This window comes from Pelodiscus sinensis, chromosome 1, assembly GCF_049634645.1.
Source record: "Pelodiscus sinensis isolate JC-2024 chromosome 1, ASM4963464v1, whole genome shotgun sequence".
Classification (NCBI taxonomy): domain Eukaryota; kingdom Metazoa; phylum Chordata; order Testudines; family Trionychidae; genus Pelodiscus; species Pelodiscus sinensis.
The window spans coordinates 45,654,325-45,669,398 of record NC_134711.1 but is presented as its reverse complement, the minus strand read 5'-3'; the positions used below and the strand labels follow the sequence as shown (position 1 = coordinate 45,669,398).

The 15,074-nt window shown below is 46.6% G+C and overlaps 1 protein-coding gene across 1 annotated transcript in view; it reads left to right on the top strand.

Annotated features, from left to right (window-relative positions):
- CAPZA2 (capping actin protein of muscle Z-line subunit alpha 2) overlaps positions 1–15,074 on the top strand; it is a 46,411-nt gene that overhangs the window by 12,343 nt on the left and 18,994 nt on the right. Inside the window, exon 2 of the mRNA XM_075929194.1 lies at positions 13,856–13,919. Within this exon, the coding sequence (XP_075785309.1) occupies positions 13,856–13,919 (64 nt within the window). The remainder of the gene's footprint in view (positions 1–13,855; positions 13,920–15,074) is intronic.

Below are 15,074 nucleotides of genomic sequence, written 5' to 3'. Positions count from 1 at the left end.
GCAGTCTAGGCGCTCTTTTTCGAAAGTATCTTTTGAAAAAGCTTCTTTCGAAAGAGGCTTGCAGTCTAGACGTAGCCCCTGATAGAGGCAGTCAGGGGGAGGAGAAAGTTGACTAGTGACTCGACTAGTCGCTGTCTGATAAGCATATGCTTAATGGATAGTTGACTAGTCACATCCCTACTGAAATGTGAGCATAATATTTATATTAGGGATGTAAATACAGGCAGTCCCCGGGTTACGTACAAGATAGGGACTATAGGTTTGTTCTTAAGTTGAATTTGTATGTAAGTTGGAACTGGCTCCAGATTCAGCCGCTGCTGAAACTGATCAGCAGCTGACTACAGGAAGCCCTAGGCAGAGTTGCTCTGCCCCCGGCTTCCTGGAATCAGCCGCTGATCAGTTTCAACAGCGGCTGAATCAACTCCTGGGACAGAACAGCTGGGGCGCGGCCGGGAGACAGGAGCAAATCCGCAGAGGCGGGGGTCCCCGCCGCCTGTGCGGCTTTGCTCGGGTCTCCCTGCTCTGCTGGGGAGTCCCCCCCCCAGCAGAGCAGGGAGACCCGGAGCAGCTTTTCTCGCCCTGGAGGACGCGGTGGCGGGACCGCTGCGCTCTGGGCGGTCCCGCCGCCCCCGAGCTCTGGGGCGAGAAAAGCCCCATTCGTAAGTGCGGGTCCGACATAAGTCGGATCCGCGTAAGTCGGGGACTGCCTGTACGTAGGAAAAAGTTAACCAGTTAAATGATTAAATTGCAGTCATTTCACCAGTTAACTGGCTGGGGTCTAGCCAGCCTGCTGGGTTCCTCCAACTGACTCTCCATGGGTGGGGGAGGAGGAGGGGCTGCTCTGAAGGGGTTAGGTTGTCTAGAAAGGCTGAAAGCACCTAAAGCAAAGGTTCTCATCCATAGGTTTGACCAGGGTTTTTTTTATCCTTCAGTTCTTACAGTTTCATTCAAAGTTCCTCCTCCCCTCCCCTCCCAGCTCTTCAGGTTGCAGAGATTCTAAGTTATTCCTACCTTTGAGGTTAACTGTCTATATTAGTGTCTAAATGTGTACAATTTAAAACAGTAAGTGAAATGTTCCATTCATCTCCGATCAGGCCTTGTAAGTAGTTATTCCATAGCCGTAGAATCTTGACAGTTTTTCCAGTCTGTTGCAGAATTAAGTGAGACTTTTTTTTTGCTTTCCCCTCCCCCCTTCTGTTTTGTCTCTTTGCCCTGTTGGGGCATCTCCAGGCCCTTCACCCCTCCCCTCCCAAAGGGGAGTTAGATTACACGCTTCCTGCTGTGTTGCATTGAGCCAATCATGACCACTCTGTTGACCATTTTTTCCTGCTGTGGAGTCATTGCTCTAGAAAACTGGCCATCTAATTCTGAGCTTTCAACAGGAGTTTAGGTGAACCAGCACTCTTCATACATAAGATGAAACTACCTGTTTCGGCTTCACTTCATTACTCTGGTATGAGTGGGTAGAATCCATACATGATTTATAGAATGCCCTGTAAGTGGACTGAAAAAATAAGGAGGAATATTTAAAGGTTCCCTTTTTATTTGTATTGGTTTAGCTGTGTTTGTATGCATTAATAAAGAGCAAGTTATGACAAGAAAACACAGTAACCTGTGACTAGATTTTAGTCTGCGGCTAAGCCATTTGGACACAGTGTTCAGTTTACTGGAAAATGGTGACAAAGAAGATCGCAGTGGGACATGTTGAGGCAGTAACACTTGCAAACTTTATTAAAAATAAACCTATCAATTTATGCCTCTTCACTATTTCCGTGACGAGATGGGTGCTTGATAGTGGGTGATCTTCTTCTGCCTGAGTCTCTGAATAGTTGTTTTTTTAAGCTTAAATGAAGCAAAAATGTTATTGTGGATATACTCTGAATGCTTCTCTCTAGTGGCTGAATATGAACTCTACATTAAGCCTTCAAAGATCTGCCATTGAAGATATAATTCTCCACCAAGTATTTCTGATTAATGAGAGAGAAGGATTACCTGGAAATCACAAGTACTGCTTAGCAGAAAGAGCGTGATCTTTATGAACTAAGCTCTTCTGCTCTTGTTCTTATTGAATATGATTGATTGGCTTCTGTTTAACCTGTGTGCTCTCGACTGAGGGTTGGCCTTTCCTCCTAACCCCACTGGGGGTCATGCCCGTTCTGCCCTCCTATATGGCTATATGGTAGGAAGGACACTGATATGTGGCTAGTATTTACTGTTGAAAGTTAAAATTTGATAAATCTTTGAAATCCTTCAGTGAAAATTGACATAGAAGTGGAGACAAAATATTGCTCTTCTGGTAATTACTGCTTTCTAGTTTTCTAGATCTTATGACCTTTACGATAGGACACTGCCAATGTTTGAACAAGTTTGGGCTTCTTTAGAAACCAAAAGCTACAGCTTTTAAGTAAAGCCTTAGGAAAAAAAATCCATAAAAAGACAGGGGTTGTGCCCATGAAAGCTCATGATACCATCTACATATTCTGTTAGTCTTTAAGGTGCTGCAAGACTATTTTGTGTTAAGTTTTTTCAAGGTTCATACTGCTTGAAGCTTTTTCCTACTGTCGTCATAGTTCTGTGAAGCAAACTTGAGTAGTCCTTTTAATCACAAAGCTTCAGACCTATTTCAAATTTTAGAAGAAAGAAGATTGCTTGAAGTGTAAGCTATATGTTATACATAACATATAGCTTATTGATTTGTATTATGGTAGTGCCAAAGCCTTACATGGGATTGGAGTTCTGCTGCGCACACAGAGCAGAAGGAATGGTTTCCTGCCCCGAAGAGCTCACAATGTAACTGGAAATGTGTGAGTGATGAAGGAATCCAGGCATCAGGGTGGAGGGTAACAGCATGTGGGACTATATTTAAAAAATACTTGCTTACGACTTCAGAGTATCATCTGCACTTATTGTCTCTGTTATCTGTAACCTTTATGGAAAGCGCTGTCAGTATACTAGATGGAGACTTAAATATGTTTTTCTGAAGTATTTAACATTTTTTTTTTATAAACAGGTGTAAGAAAGCCAACTTTAACATTACGCCTGTTGATCAACTTTTAGTTGTATTTTATATTTGGTACTGTAGTTTGACTTCCTCAGAGTTGCTGTCATAGCATTTTTGCTTGCACATACTCACTACCATATATGGCCATGTAAATTGCAGATGGTCTGGCCTTTCAACCAATGTCACTTTCTGATGTGGCCAGAAACAGGAAGAGTAGTGGTTTGGAGCATCTCATCTGTGTGTGTGTGTGTGTGTGTGTGTGTGTGTGTGTGTGTGTGTGTGTGTGTGTGTGTGTGTGTGTGTGTGTGTGTGTGTGTGTGTGTGTGTGTGTGAAGTCCAAATTCTGTATATGTAGTTGAAGAGGAAATAGAGCAATGGACTCAGCCAGTGCGTTGCTGGTTGATTAATAACATGCCTTGAGAGAAGAGTTGGTGGGTAGAGGGCATAGATAAGTCTGAAAACAAAGCATTTCTAAGGCCATGTCTATTTTACAGTATTAGTTGACCTAACTTACGTTGGCATATAACCACCACAGTAATTTCATCACTTGTGCAGGTCTATGCTTTGCTCCTTGTGTGAGCGGTGCACATCATTTCCAGGAGTGTTGTATCTATTGTACTGTCAGTGTGGGGCAGTAGGGCTATATCTATAGTAATGCAGTATCTACATTGACACTACGTAGCCCTAACTACCTTGGCTCTATGCTATTTGTGGTGGTGAAGTTAACTTATCCACTGTTCCAAGTAATGTCTACACAAATTTTGCTCTTGATGACATTTCCATAAGCTGCCTTGTGTCAATCTAACTCTGAGTGTAGACAAGGTCTAAGATGATACGTATCGCAGTCTGAATTGTTGACTTATTGCTAGTATGGAATTGAATCTGCCAAAAGCGAAACTTAGTGTGGTTTTTAGACAGTCTTTCTATTAAGCAGCCACCATTCTTGTCTGTCTGTCATGGGATTTTCAACTTGCCATTCCTGTGCACGCACCAACATGACCACCCCCGCCAGCTCCTGCTGGTGTGCTTTGCCTGCTGGCTCAGTGCTGCGCTGCTCCACTGCTGCTCTCCACCCCCCCTCCCCCCCCGCGCTAGCCTGACAGTGGAAGCCGTTGCGGACCTCTTGCTGCTCCTCCGCCAGCCTGATGGTGGGAGCTGTCACTGGCCTCTTGCTGCCGCTTCCCCTCTGGGGTGAGGGGGACTGCTTGAATCCTCCACTGGACCTGTGCTCCCCGCAGCACTTTAGCCTTTGAAGTGTAGCAACAGCCTTGGGGCTGTTGCTACACTTCAAAGGTGGAGGCACCCTTATTGTCTAATCAAATAGTCGATGCAAATTGCATCAACTATTTGATTAGCTACTCAATCAAACTTTTACATCCCTAATCAGATGTTTTTCAGTGTAACATGGGGCAGAGGTGACACATGCAGGGTCATGGGTCTTCCCCCCCACTTTTCTCCTCCCTTTCCACCACTTGCACTTGATGCTTCTGACAGGTATGCCAGAAACAAGGAGATAGCATTCTCTGTGCAGCTGGGTGGGGGAGAGGAGCAGGGCAGCTGGCTGAGCTCTTTTCCTCTTCCTGGAAGTGAGCAATGGGCAAGAGGGTTTTTTTTGGGTTTTTTTGGGGTTTTTTTTTGTTTTTTTTGGGGGGGGAGAAGGGTTGGAACAGGCAAGGCAGGGCTTTGGTGGAAGCAGCAAGGGTGTTCCATTTTCACTGATTACAAAATTGATAATGCTAGTTATGGGAGCGAAGCTAGGTATGGGCTTGGATTTTGACTATACCTTGACCAAGAAATTTGGACTTGAGAAGATAGACTACCCCAATCTACACAATCAGTGAGGGGGCATATCTGAATAGCAGCACCAATTGCTAAATTACTTTGCAAAATGGCATTTGACAACTACCATTCACATGCAGACCAAAAAAGGCACAGAGTGCTCCTGCAAAAAGTAGGCTACTCATCTTACTAAGATTCTTTTTGACAAGTTTGAATGCACCATTCTTATGAGCTTTTATTTGTAATAATTGCAGTAAGAGTGCAAATGTCCATCTCTCTAACATAAGATATACAATACAGGTTGACCTCTCTAGTCTGGCACCATAGTTCCCCCTAAGGTGTGCGCCTGCACGGGCACACACCAAAAATTTGAGGCCTGCCCACCTTCTCTGCAGGGCCTGTACAGTTGCTGTTCCAGGGCGGGGCTGTGTGAGGGCGGTTGCCCTACCCCAGGAGCAGCTGGACAGCCACCATGTGGCCCTGGCTCTAGCTTCAGCCCTTCCCCCAAGGCTGGAGCTGCAGCCAGGGCTGGCTGTGTGGAAGGGGCTCAATTCTGCATGGTGCAGCTTGAGTCCTTGTGCCGGGGCTGGAACTGTTGGGCCAGAGTGGGGGCCCTGCTCAGGCTGTGTTAGTGGCAGCGCAGCTTGGGCCAGGTGGGGGCAGCCGGGGCTTGAACCAGTCTCCTGCGGAGCCAACTGGAGCCTGGGCAGCACCTACCATGCCGGTCAGATGTGTGCTTAGAGAATGCCATGAGAGATGTGACCAAACCAACAGCTGGGCGAAGTCCTAGGTGTTTAGTGCACTGCCCCCTCTAGGGAAATACTGAGCTCTGCTCTCCACAAAGGAAAGGCTGAGCTTCCACAGGTCTCAGCTAGACCACTCTGCAGTGCAGTGCTGAAGGAGCTCACCTGGGGTCTCCAGCCCTCCAGAAGTGCCCGGCGCTGGCCCCACAACAAGAGCAGCCTCCCCACCCACTGTAGTCACAGCATGGAGCAGCGAGAGGACACTGTGTGGGAGTGGCTGCTCAGAGTAAGGTGCAAAAAAGCCACAGTAGGGAGTTAAGCAATAGCTGACCCCAATGGCCAGCCTTGAGGCAGGGGGATGGTCCTGGGAAGTTTCTGTAGAGGAGGGAAGGCAGAGGGAGCGCACCAAAGACAACCTGGCAACCTCCCCCATCGGCCATGGGCTAGCCATCACTCCCAGTCAGGAGCCGCTGAAAATTGGGACACTCCTTCAGCACCTTGAAAATTTTGCCAAGTGGCCAGTGCTGATTGCCTGTCACTGTCAAACTCCTATTCAGGGCAATAGCCACGTGGCCAGTGCAACTTGTCCTACTTGTGATGATGTATAACTAGAGAGTAACTTGGCTTTCAGCCCCCAAGTAGTGTTTACTGAGTTGGCGGGGGGAAAATTGTTATTTAACAGGAGTATATCAGAACTGGAGCCAGATCTTCCAGCTTGCCGCCTTCAAGCCCTTTTTATGTAACTAGTTCTTGAAGTACGTCAAACTCACCTGTCAGGAGCAGCTTACTGCAGTATTCCACCTTCAAGCTACCAGCTTGCTCAGCACTTCTCAACTCTCCCTGGTTCCTCTGGCATGGGGTTCAAATGCTGCCCTGCTGGGTACCTGTATAAGCGCATCTCTTGAGTGCATTAAGCAATGGGATTGTAGAGGTAGTTCTTACCTCTCTTGTTCCCATCCTACCTGGCAGCAAGTGGTGAGTCACAAGAGGAGCTAGTCCCTTAGGAGTGGGCAGCTCTGAGGAGGTAAGTCTCCTATTGTAGGGTGGGGAAAATCATAGCTTGCACTTTAACCTGGAGGCTTGGGTTGGCAGTGAAAAATGCAGGTTCCAGCAGCTACAGGACTCCACTCTCTGCAGTTGCCCACTTGTCCTCAATTAATTCATTTATTGAAGATGAAGGTTCCCAGCCTCCTTGCTGCAGCATGGGCACCTCATTCGAGCAAAGCAGCTTTGCCATTCAAGTCCCTCACACTTCAGCCGTTGCTTTCACAGGCTTTAAGGTGGCTTGGTGGTGTTTTGGCTTTGCATATTGGCACGCAGGGAGAGAGGGATTTTTCTAACTGCCTGCGGTGTCCAATAAACACACACTTATGACAGTTTTGTAATTTCTTTACTTTTTCCTTCATCATTTCTGAAGAAGCTTAATGCCTCACTAATCATGAGTCAAGGGAAGCAATGCAGGGGGTGCCCAAGTGAAATAGGTAGGGCTGTTGAATATGCTAAGTAGGATGGCTTGTTTTAACTGGGTCATACGTTAGAATTAGAGCTGCACTCACTGTACAGTGTATTTGCTAGAGCTACTGTATAGTCATACAAAAGAAAGAGCCCCCATCCCCAAAGAGTTGATGCTGTCTAATCTTTCTGCTGGATTTAGATCAGTTATCCACAATTTAGGGTGTTTCCCAGTATGGTGGGTGGTGGCAGCTCAACCCTGGCACACCCTGCTACTCCTTAGGTTCCTTCCTCTTCTGGTACTAAAACAAGTCCCCCCCGTCCCCTTAACTGCCACAGTTAATATCTACAGAACAAATTTACTAGAGGCTCCAGCTTGTGCTGTTCCCAAGGAAACACATAGCTTCACAATCCTCTTTCTTTTATCCAGAGTCTTGCATTTCACCTCCCACAATGTCTCCTCACTACATGGGGTTCTCTTTCTTCCCTCCAAAATCCATGCCAAATGTCTTGATCAGCCAGAACCCCCCTTCCCCAAAACCATTTGCAGCCTCTGCACATGTAGACTGTGGCTGTCCTGTTTCCTGCAGCTGCAGAGGGAAGCTTTCCAAGACAGGAACTCAGACAGTTAAAAAGGGGGGCTAAAGTGTTCAGAGAGATGGCTGAAACTGTGGGGTGTTTCCTCACTTTCAGTGACAGGGCAGGGAGAAGTTTGGTCTTGATCTCACTGGAGAAGATACTGACCTGATTCTTAACAGGGTGAAAGTATGAAAGCACAGGGAGGGGGAAGAGAGGTGCTGTCTTATTACCATCAAGCGGTTGGGGAGGGGGAGAGAGGGGTATAGGAGGCAGAGAAGTAAAAAGGCAACTGTCCTGCTCTGAATGTGCAGCAGGGGAGTGGGCATGGGGAAAATGGGATCCCTGCCCAGCCAATTCCCCAACAGGAGAGCTAGGGGAGAAGCAGGAAACAGGAGGCTGCTGTCCTGTTGGCAGTTCACAGGGCAGGGAAGGATTTGGGAGCAAAGCAGAGAAGTTGATCTGATCTGGCAGTGCATGTAAATTACCCAGCTTTTTCCACATGCCTGGTGGCAGGCAATGAAGCAGGGATCTCTCCTCCCCTTCAGCTGGCAGCTCCTCCAGCTCCAGCACTATCTGGATCACTATGTACTTCCTATCTCCCTGATTGGAGAACTCACCCCCATCAAGTATATACCCTCCAGGGGGGTGGGGGAGGAGTGGGAGGAGAACTGGAGTAGAGGCTGGAGTCAGTATAACAGGCTGCTGCTTCTGCTCCTCCCCAGCAAGAGGGTGAATGCTCTGCTCCCCCTTTCTTCAGTTGAGCTACCTGCCTGTGCAGCAGTGCTGAACTTCTGTGCAGGGCTCAGAAAGGGGCCATGTGCCCATGTGAGTATATAGCTTACAGGTAATCTTGGTTGGGGAGCTCATGGATGCAGGAACGACAGGAGTGATACTGGGTGCTAAGCTGGATGACTTTTCAGGGAGTATGGGTGCAGGGTCATGTACCTTATTAATTATGCCTTGTTTTATTTTTTTTCTTACACAATTTTAATTACAGGCAGTCCCCGGGTTACGTACAAGATAGGGACTGTAGGTTTGTTAAGTTGAATCTGTATGTAAGTCGGAACTGGCTTCAGCCGCTGCTGAAACTGATCAGTTTCAACCGCGGCTGAATCTGGATGCCAGTTCTGACTTACATACAGATTCAATTTAAGAAACCCAGGCGTCCCCAAGTCAGCTGCTGCTGAAACTGATCAGCGGCTGATTCCAGGAAGCCTGAGGCAGAGCAACTCTGCCTCGGGCTTCCTGTAGTCAGCGCTGGTCAGTTTCAGCAGCGGCTGACTTAGGGACGCCTCGGGCAGAGCAGCTGGGGTGCTGCTGGGTTGCTTCAGTAGTGCCGAGGAGCCGCGCTACTGGAGCAACCCAGCAGCACCCCAGCTGCTCTGCCCCAGGTGTCCCCAAGTCAGCCGCTGCTGAAACTGACCAGGGGCTGACTACAGGAAGCCCGAAGCAGAGTTGCTCTGCCCCAGGCTTCCTGGAATCAGCCACTGATCAGTTTCAGCAGCAGCTGACTTGGGGACGCCTGGGGCAGAGCAGCTGGGGTGCTGCTGGGTTGGTCCGGAGTGGCGCTGCGGAACCAACCCGGCAGCCCCCAGCTGCTCTACCCCAGGGATAGGCAAGAAAAGCCTGGTCTGCTGGCGGGGGGGGGCACTAGCTGTACCCCCCCTTCCCAGCAGACCAGGGAGATGGGGGTGGCGGGACCGCCCAAGTCCTCCACGGCTTTGCTCCGTCTCCCTGGTCTTACTGACCTGGGAGACGGAGAGCAAAGCCTCGGAGCACGCCCGCAGCGGGACAGCCCGGGTGCGCTTGAGCTGTCCTGCTGCGGGCGTGCTCCGCGGCTTTGCTCCTGTCCCCCTGGTCTGCTGGGGGGGTCCAGCAAAGCCGTTGGACCCCCCCCCCCCCCCAGCAGACCAGGGACACCAGAGCAAAGCCGCCCAGGCGGCGGCTTTGCTCTGGTGTGTCTGGTCTTCTGGGGGGGTCCAGCGGCTTTGCTTGGACCCCCCAGCAGACCGGGGGACAGGAGCAAAGCTGCCCAGGCAGTGCCCTTGCTCGTGTGTCCCTGGTCTGCTGGGGGGGTCCAGCGGCGTTGCTGGACCCTCCCCCCCCCCAGCAGACCAGGGAGACCGGGAGAAGGTTTTCTCGCCCCGGAGGACACGGGTGGCGACCTGCCGCCCATGAGCTCCAAGACAAGAAAAGCCCCGTTCGTAAGTGCGGATCCGACATAAGTCGGAGCCGCGTAAGTCGGGGACTGCCTGTATATATAATTTTAGTAACTGGTGGGTGCCACAGTTGCACACATCCAAACAAGCACATTTGACATCAATATTGGTGCACAAGACACAACTCATTCTGCTCAGGGATGGAAAATCTTAGAGGTCCTGAATAAGGATGTTAATGCGGTTAATTCACTAGTCGACTACTCAGTGGAATTTCTGTCGACTAGTCGATAAGCACTTCCGCATTCCTCCTTTGAAATGTACAAGAGTCCCTGCTGGGGGATCAGCTGGGGACTCTTGTACATTTCAAAGGAGGAATGTGGAATTGTCTATTGACTAATCTTTAACATCCTTAGTCCTGAACCAGAGAATTTGCCGAACCATAGGAGGTCAGTATTGTCTAGCAGAATCACAAACATTTCTACTGCTTACTAGGCTCGATAATCCATTTTGTGGTAAATTAGACCTAAATAACAGGACAAAACACTGAGAGCCAGTGTAAACAAACCTGTGGTTTGTGGTTGTAAACAAACGTTATAGGACCATGAGAAACTTGGGTGCACACAACCTGTAATACTTAAAATCAGCATTATATAATTGCAATCAGCTATAATATATCCTGCATAACTGTGCACAAAAACTGGTTCTACTAGTTAAACTACAGTAATTCCTCATTTAACACTATAGATATGTTTCAGAAAATGATTGTGTTAAGTGAAAACATGTTATGCAGGCTCAATTTTCCCATTGAAAATAATGGAAAAGGTGGGGGTTGCATTTCAAGCGGTGGTGTCTGTTGGGACCAGGACATAAGGTTGGGGGAGAAAGGGGACTAGGTTACAGCAGGGAGGGGAGGTGTTTAGCTCTGGGGAAGGGAAGGGGAGAGGGGTTGGGAGTATGCCCCTCTGACAGGTCTGACAGGACCCCCACGCCGTCAGGCGAGGGGGGGGTTGCTGGAGAACGGCGTGGTGAGCGGCGAACCCTCCGCTGTTTTGCTGAGAGGTGGGGGAAGCCCTGCGCAGCCGCTGGCAACGGGGTGGGTGGGGAAACCCAGCTGCCAGCCTGCAAACGGGCAGAGGAGAGGGGGCAAGGCATCTGGTGAGGGGGGAGTCAGCGGGGAACGGCACAGTGAGCGCTGAACCCTCTGCTGCTTTGCAGAGAGGTGCGGGAAGCCCCGCACAGCTGCCAGCAACGGGCTGGCTGGGGAAATCATGTTATTCCAGGGACGGATGTGTAATTCAAAAAATGTTCCCTTAGCACAATTTTTTTTATCATGAAAACATGTTAAGCGGGGCACGTGTTAAATGAGGAATTACTGTATTACTAGGGATGTGAAAGGATAACTGGGTAAGTGTTACCCTTTATTACCGGTTCTGCTTAACTGGTGAGGGCTGGAACAGCTCCCCACCCGCCTTATCATGGGCAGGGGGTTGCTCAAGCTCTGCAGGGCCCACCTCAGGCTGTGGTCCTCTCCAACCTGGGGGGAGTGGGAGGCATTCTAGCCCGTGTGTGCTGATGCTTTCCCTCTCCTTAATAAACTGGTTAAAATTTTACTTCACATTTAACCAGTTAACCAGTTACATGGGATTTTACATCCCTAATCCTGCTTTCACCCCAATATACATATTATATGAGTGATTTTTTACACATTTTTAAGCAGAGTTTACCAACCTTTACAGAATTTTCAGGGGGTAGCTAGGTTAGTCTCTACAGGATAAATTTAAACAATAAATGGTCTAGTAGCACTTTATAGACTAACAAAACCTATTTTGTTAGTCTATAAAGTGCTACCAGGCCATTTGTTGTGTTTTAAGTTTAGTCAAACAATTCTGTAAAGGATAATCTACTACATATTTTAGAGAGTTTGTCTGTTTGTTGAATTCCTGCTAAATGGTAAGAGCTAGGACCACCAAATTCAATATATAGCTTCCTCTTATAAGAGCTTGATTGTGCCAGGAAAGCGGGATGTGCTTGGAATGGGATTGCTTCTTATAAAACCAAATAGAGAAGAGACAGACTCCTCAAAGCAAATACAGTCCTCAAAATTGACTGAGTGAATGTTGAATGTTCAGGGTTCGACAAGTAATGCAATCTACTTGCCCGTAGCGAGTAGATTGCAACCCGGAAGAGCCGGGTTCGGGTGATCTGCGCATGCGCAGAACGCCGGACAGCGCAGCTGGCGAGCCCTGTGAATGTTAAATAAGACTGAGCGAAGATGAGCCAGAAAAGTAGGATGACCCTGGAGTAGGATTGCTTCTTAATGAACCTTACAGAAAAGATTAAAAAATGGAGTAGTGATCTGATTTGGCACAGCTAAATCAGTGTTTAATGTTTGAAAACTAGAAGAAAATGTTGTTGGAAACCAAATTGACTATAGCCCTTTGCTTTAAAAAAAAAAAAGTGAATAATATGTGGGAAAAAATATACTTGATTGAATTCCCATTTAAAAAAAATTAAAGTAATTAAGAGAAATTTTAACAATCCTTTAAGAAATCAAAAATAAAAATTAACTTAATAAAAATAACAGTTTTTGAAAAATACAGTCATTTAAATAAAGCATGTACATTTTCATTTAGGGAGTTATGGACCTGAGCAATGCTGAGTAAATCTATTAGTATTTTATATATAAAATGTATAAACACAATTCAGGCACAATTTTTACCACTAAAAGAAAACAAATATTGTATAAACAACAAAAAAAATTATTAAACTCCTGTTATACACATTTCTTTTAATCTTTTTAAATTTAAGCATTAGAATCATTATTTAAAAAAACAAAGGAAAACTTGCTTTACATTGCTAAAATACATCAATTTGTCATAAATAGAAAGATTTAATGGTTTCCCACAAATTACTATAGTCTGGATTTTTTTCCCCCCACCCAATTTGTTCTACAACCAAGTACATTTTTCTGCTTTTATGGAAGTGAGTTCTGCAGAATCCCAGTTCCACTGCAGGGCTCTAGATTATACCTCTTTATGCTGTCATAGTGCATATAGCACAGGCACAATTTTCTGTTTAAGCTTGTGTTGTCACAGTAAAGATAGTGAGGTCCTGCTTTTGTATGTTTTGAAATAAATAGCTTTAAGTGTGAAATTTCTTCAGAGAAAAAAATCTGAAATTCTGGTAATTAAAGATATATCAGAGGCAGCAGTGCAGGGTGCCAGACAGAAACTGGTCTCTGATGGGGAGCCAGTTAAAAAACCAGCTCCCCTTGTGCTGTTGCCTTCTGCTGCAGCCGCTGATACGGAGGTGCAGCCCCTGTCAGGGGGTGGGTGGGGGATTCTTAGATCCCAGACCCTGTGTTGAGGGTGGGGTGGAGAAGGAAGACAGGTGTTTCTTAGATCCCAGACCCTGCATGAGCCAGAACTGAGCTGGGTTGCTTGTCCGCCCAGATGCTAATACGCTTTAAATTGAGAGCTGCAGCAGGGGTAGGTCCTGGAGTCATATCAAGCCAGGACCAAAGGCTGCTGACCAGCCTGCTAAAAACTTATTGGCAGTGGGGCAGGGAAAATGTGCATAGTCTAGCATCCCTAGAACATAGCAGCAGGCAGGCTGCTGCAGGGAGAGGGCTGGAGTCACTATTGTACTGTTTTGACATTCCTTAGCAGGGATTGCTCAGGGATACTGAGGAACTCCAAGAAGTGCAGATATTAGCCCTGCCTTTCTGAAACACTGCACTAGGGGATGCTTACCCAAGTTTCTTTGCTCTGTCTGTCGATAGGATGCTAGCAATGTGCAATGAAAAGTTAACAATGGGAGGCAGAAAAAACTGACTGGTTTTTACTTTGGTACCTTTTGCGTGTGAACAGTATTTTTGTCACCAAACCTTCCCAGTGTAGACATAGCTATATTAGAAACTGCTAGTCCCTGTTCCTGGTATGTATAAAGGTGAAAATAACTTCGTGAATGTGGATTTTATTGAATAGTGAGCTTTGGAGTAGTCCATATTTTGGACCTTAAAGTCATACAAAATATAACTGATTTCTTTTGCATGGATGGACTCTGAGTTTTGGAATATTTGGTATTTACATAAAAAGGAATAAAATATCTAGTTACACATGAATATACTTTTTTTCTTTAAGGTGCGCATTGCAGCAAAGTTCATCATTCATGCTCCCCCTGGGGAATTTAACGAGGTGTTCAATGGTGAGTGTCTTTGTTTTCTCTTCTCTGGATCTATTAAATGCATTTCCGATATCTTGTGTATATATTTCATAACTTTAAAGAAGCTATTGAACATTAGGGCTGTCTAGACTGGCCAGCTTTTCCAGAAAATCAGCCGCTTTTCCAGAAAAACTTGCCATCTGTCTACACTGGCCATTTGAATTTCCGCAAAAGCACTGACTTCCTACTGTAAGAAATCAGTGCTTCTTGCAGAAATACTATTCTGCTTCCGTTCAGGCAAAAGTCCCTTTTGTGCTAAGTTTTTGTGCAAAAGGGCCAGTGTAGACAGCTCAGATTTGTTTTCCGCAAAAAAGCCCTGATAGTGAAAATGGGGATTGGGGTTTTTTTTGCGGAAAAGCACGTCTAGATTGGCACGGAGGCTTTTCCGCAAAAAGTGCTTTTGCGGAAAAGCATCCGTGCCAATCTAGACACTCTGTTCCGAAAATGCTTTTAATGGAAAAGTTTTCCATTAAAAGCATTTCTGGAAAATCATGCCAATCTAGACGCAGCCTTACGAGTTCATTGTTTTGCTTTTTTGTCACCCTTCCTTGCAACTTCATGCTGTTTATCTCTAGTCACTACTTTTACTGAAGTGCTGTGAAATTATTTTATATAACTTGACTTGGCAAGTTTCAAACTAATCTTAAATTCGCAGATATTGTGGTGCCCTCTAACTGCAAAGGGGAAAACCTTTTTTTGTGTGTGTGGATGAGAACTTATTTTGTCACCATTGCCATTTGTGCAACACTGATCCCTGCTAATACTGTCTGATATGTTGAAAGAAAGGAGATTTGAGTTAATTGCTAATGCTTTGATATATAGCTCAATTACACTCCAGGTTTTTTTGACCTTGCTGAAAAATGCTTATTTAAAAAAAAAAAAAATTAGGGTGTGGTTGTTTGGAGGTGTGTGGGGAAGGGTTTAAGATCTTGTATTGTCTAACCAGTTAACCGATTAAGAGGGGCAAGTAGGGAGCCTGCAGCTGGGCTGGAGCACCCCCAGCCGGAGCAATCTCCTGCATGAGGTGGGCCCTGCAGGGCTGGAGCAATCCTTTGCCCAAGGCAGGCGGGTAGCTGCTCCAACCCCCACAAGTTAGCCCTGAGTGGGCAATAATTAAAACATTTCTGAAGCGGCCCT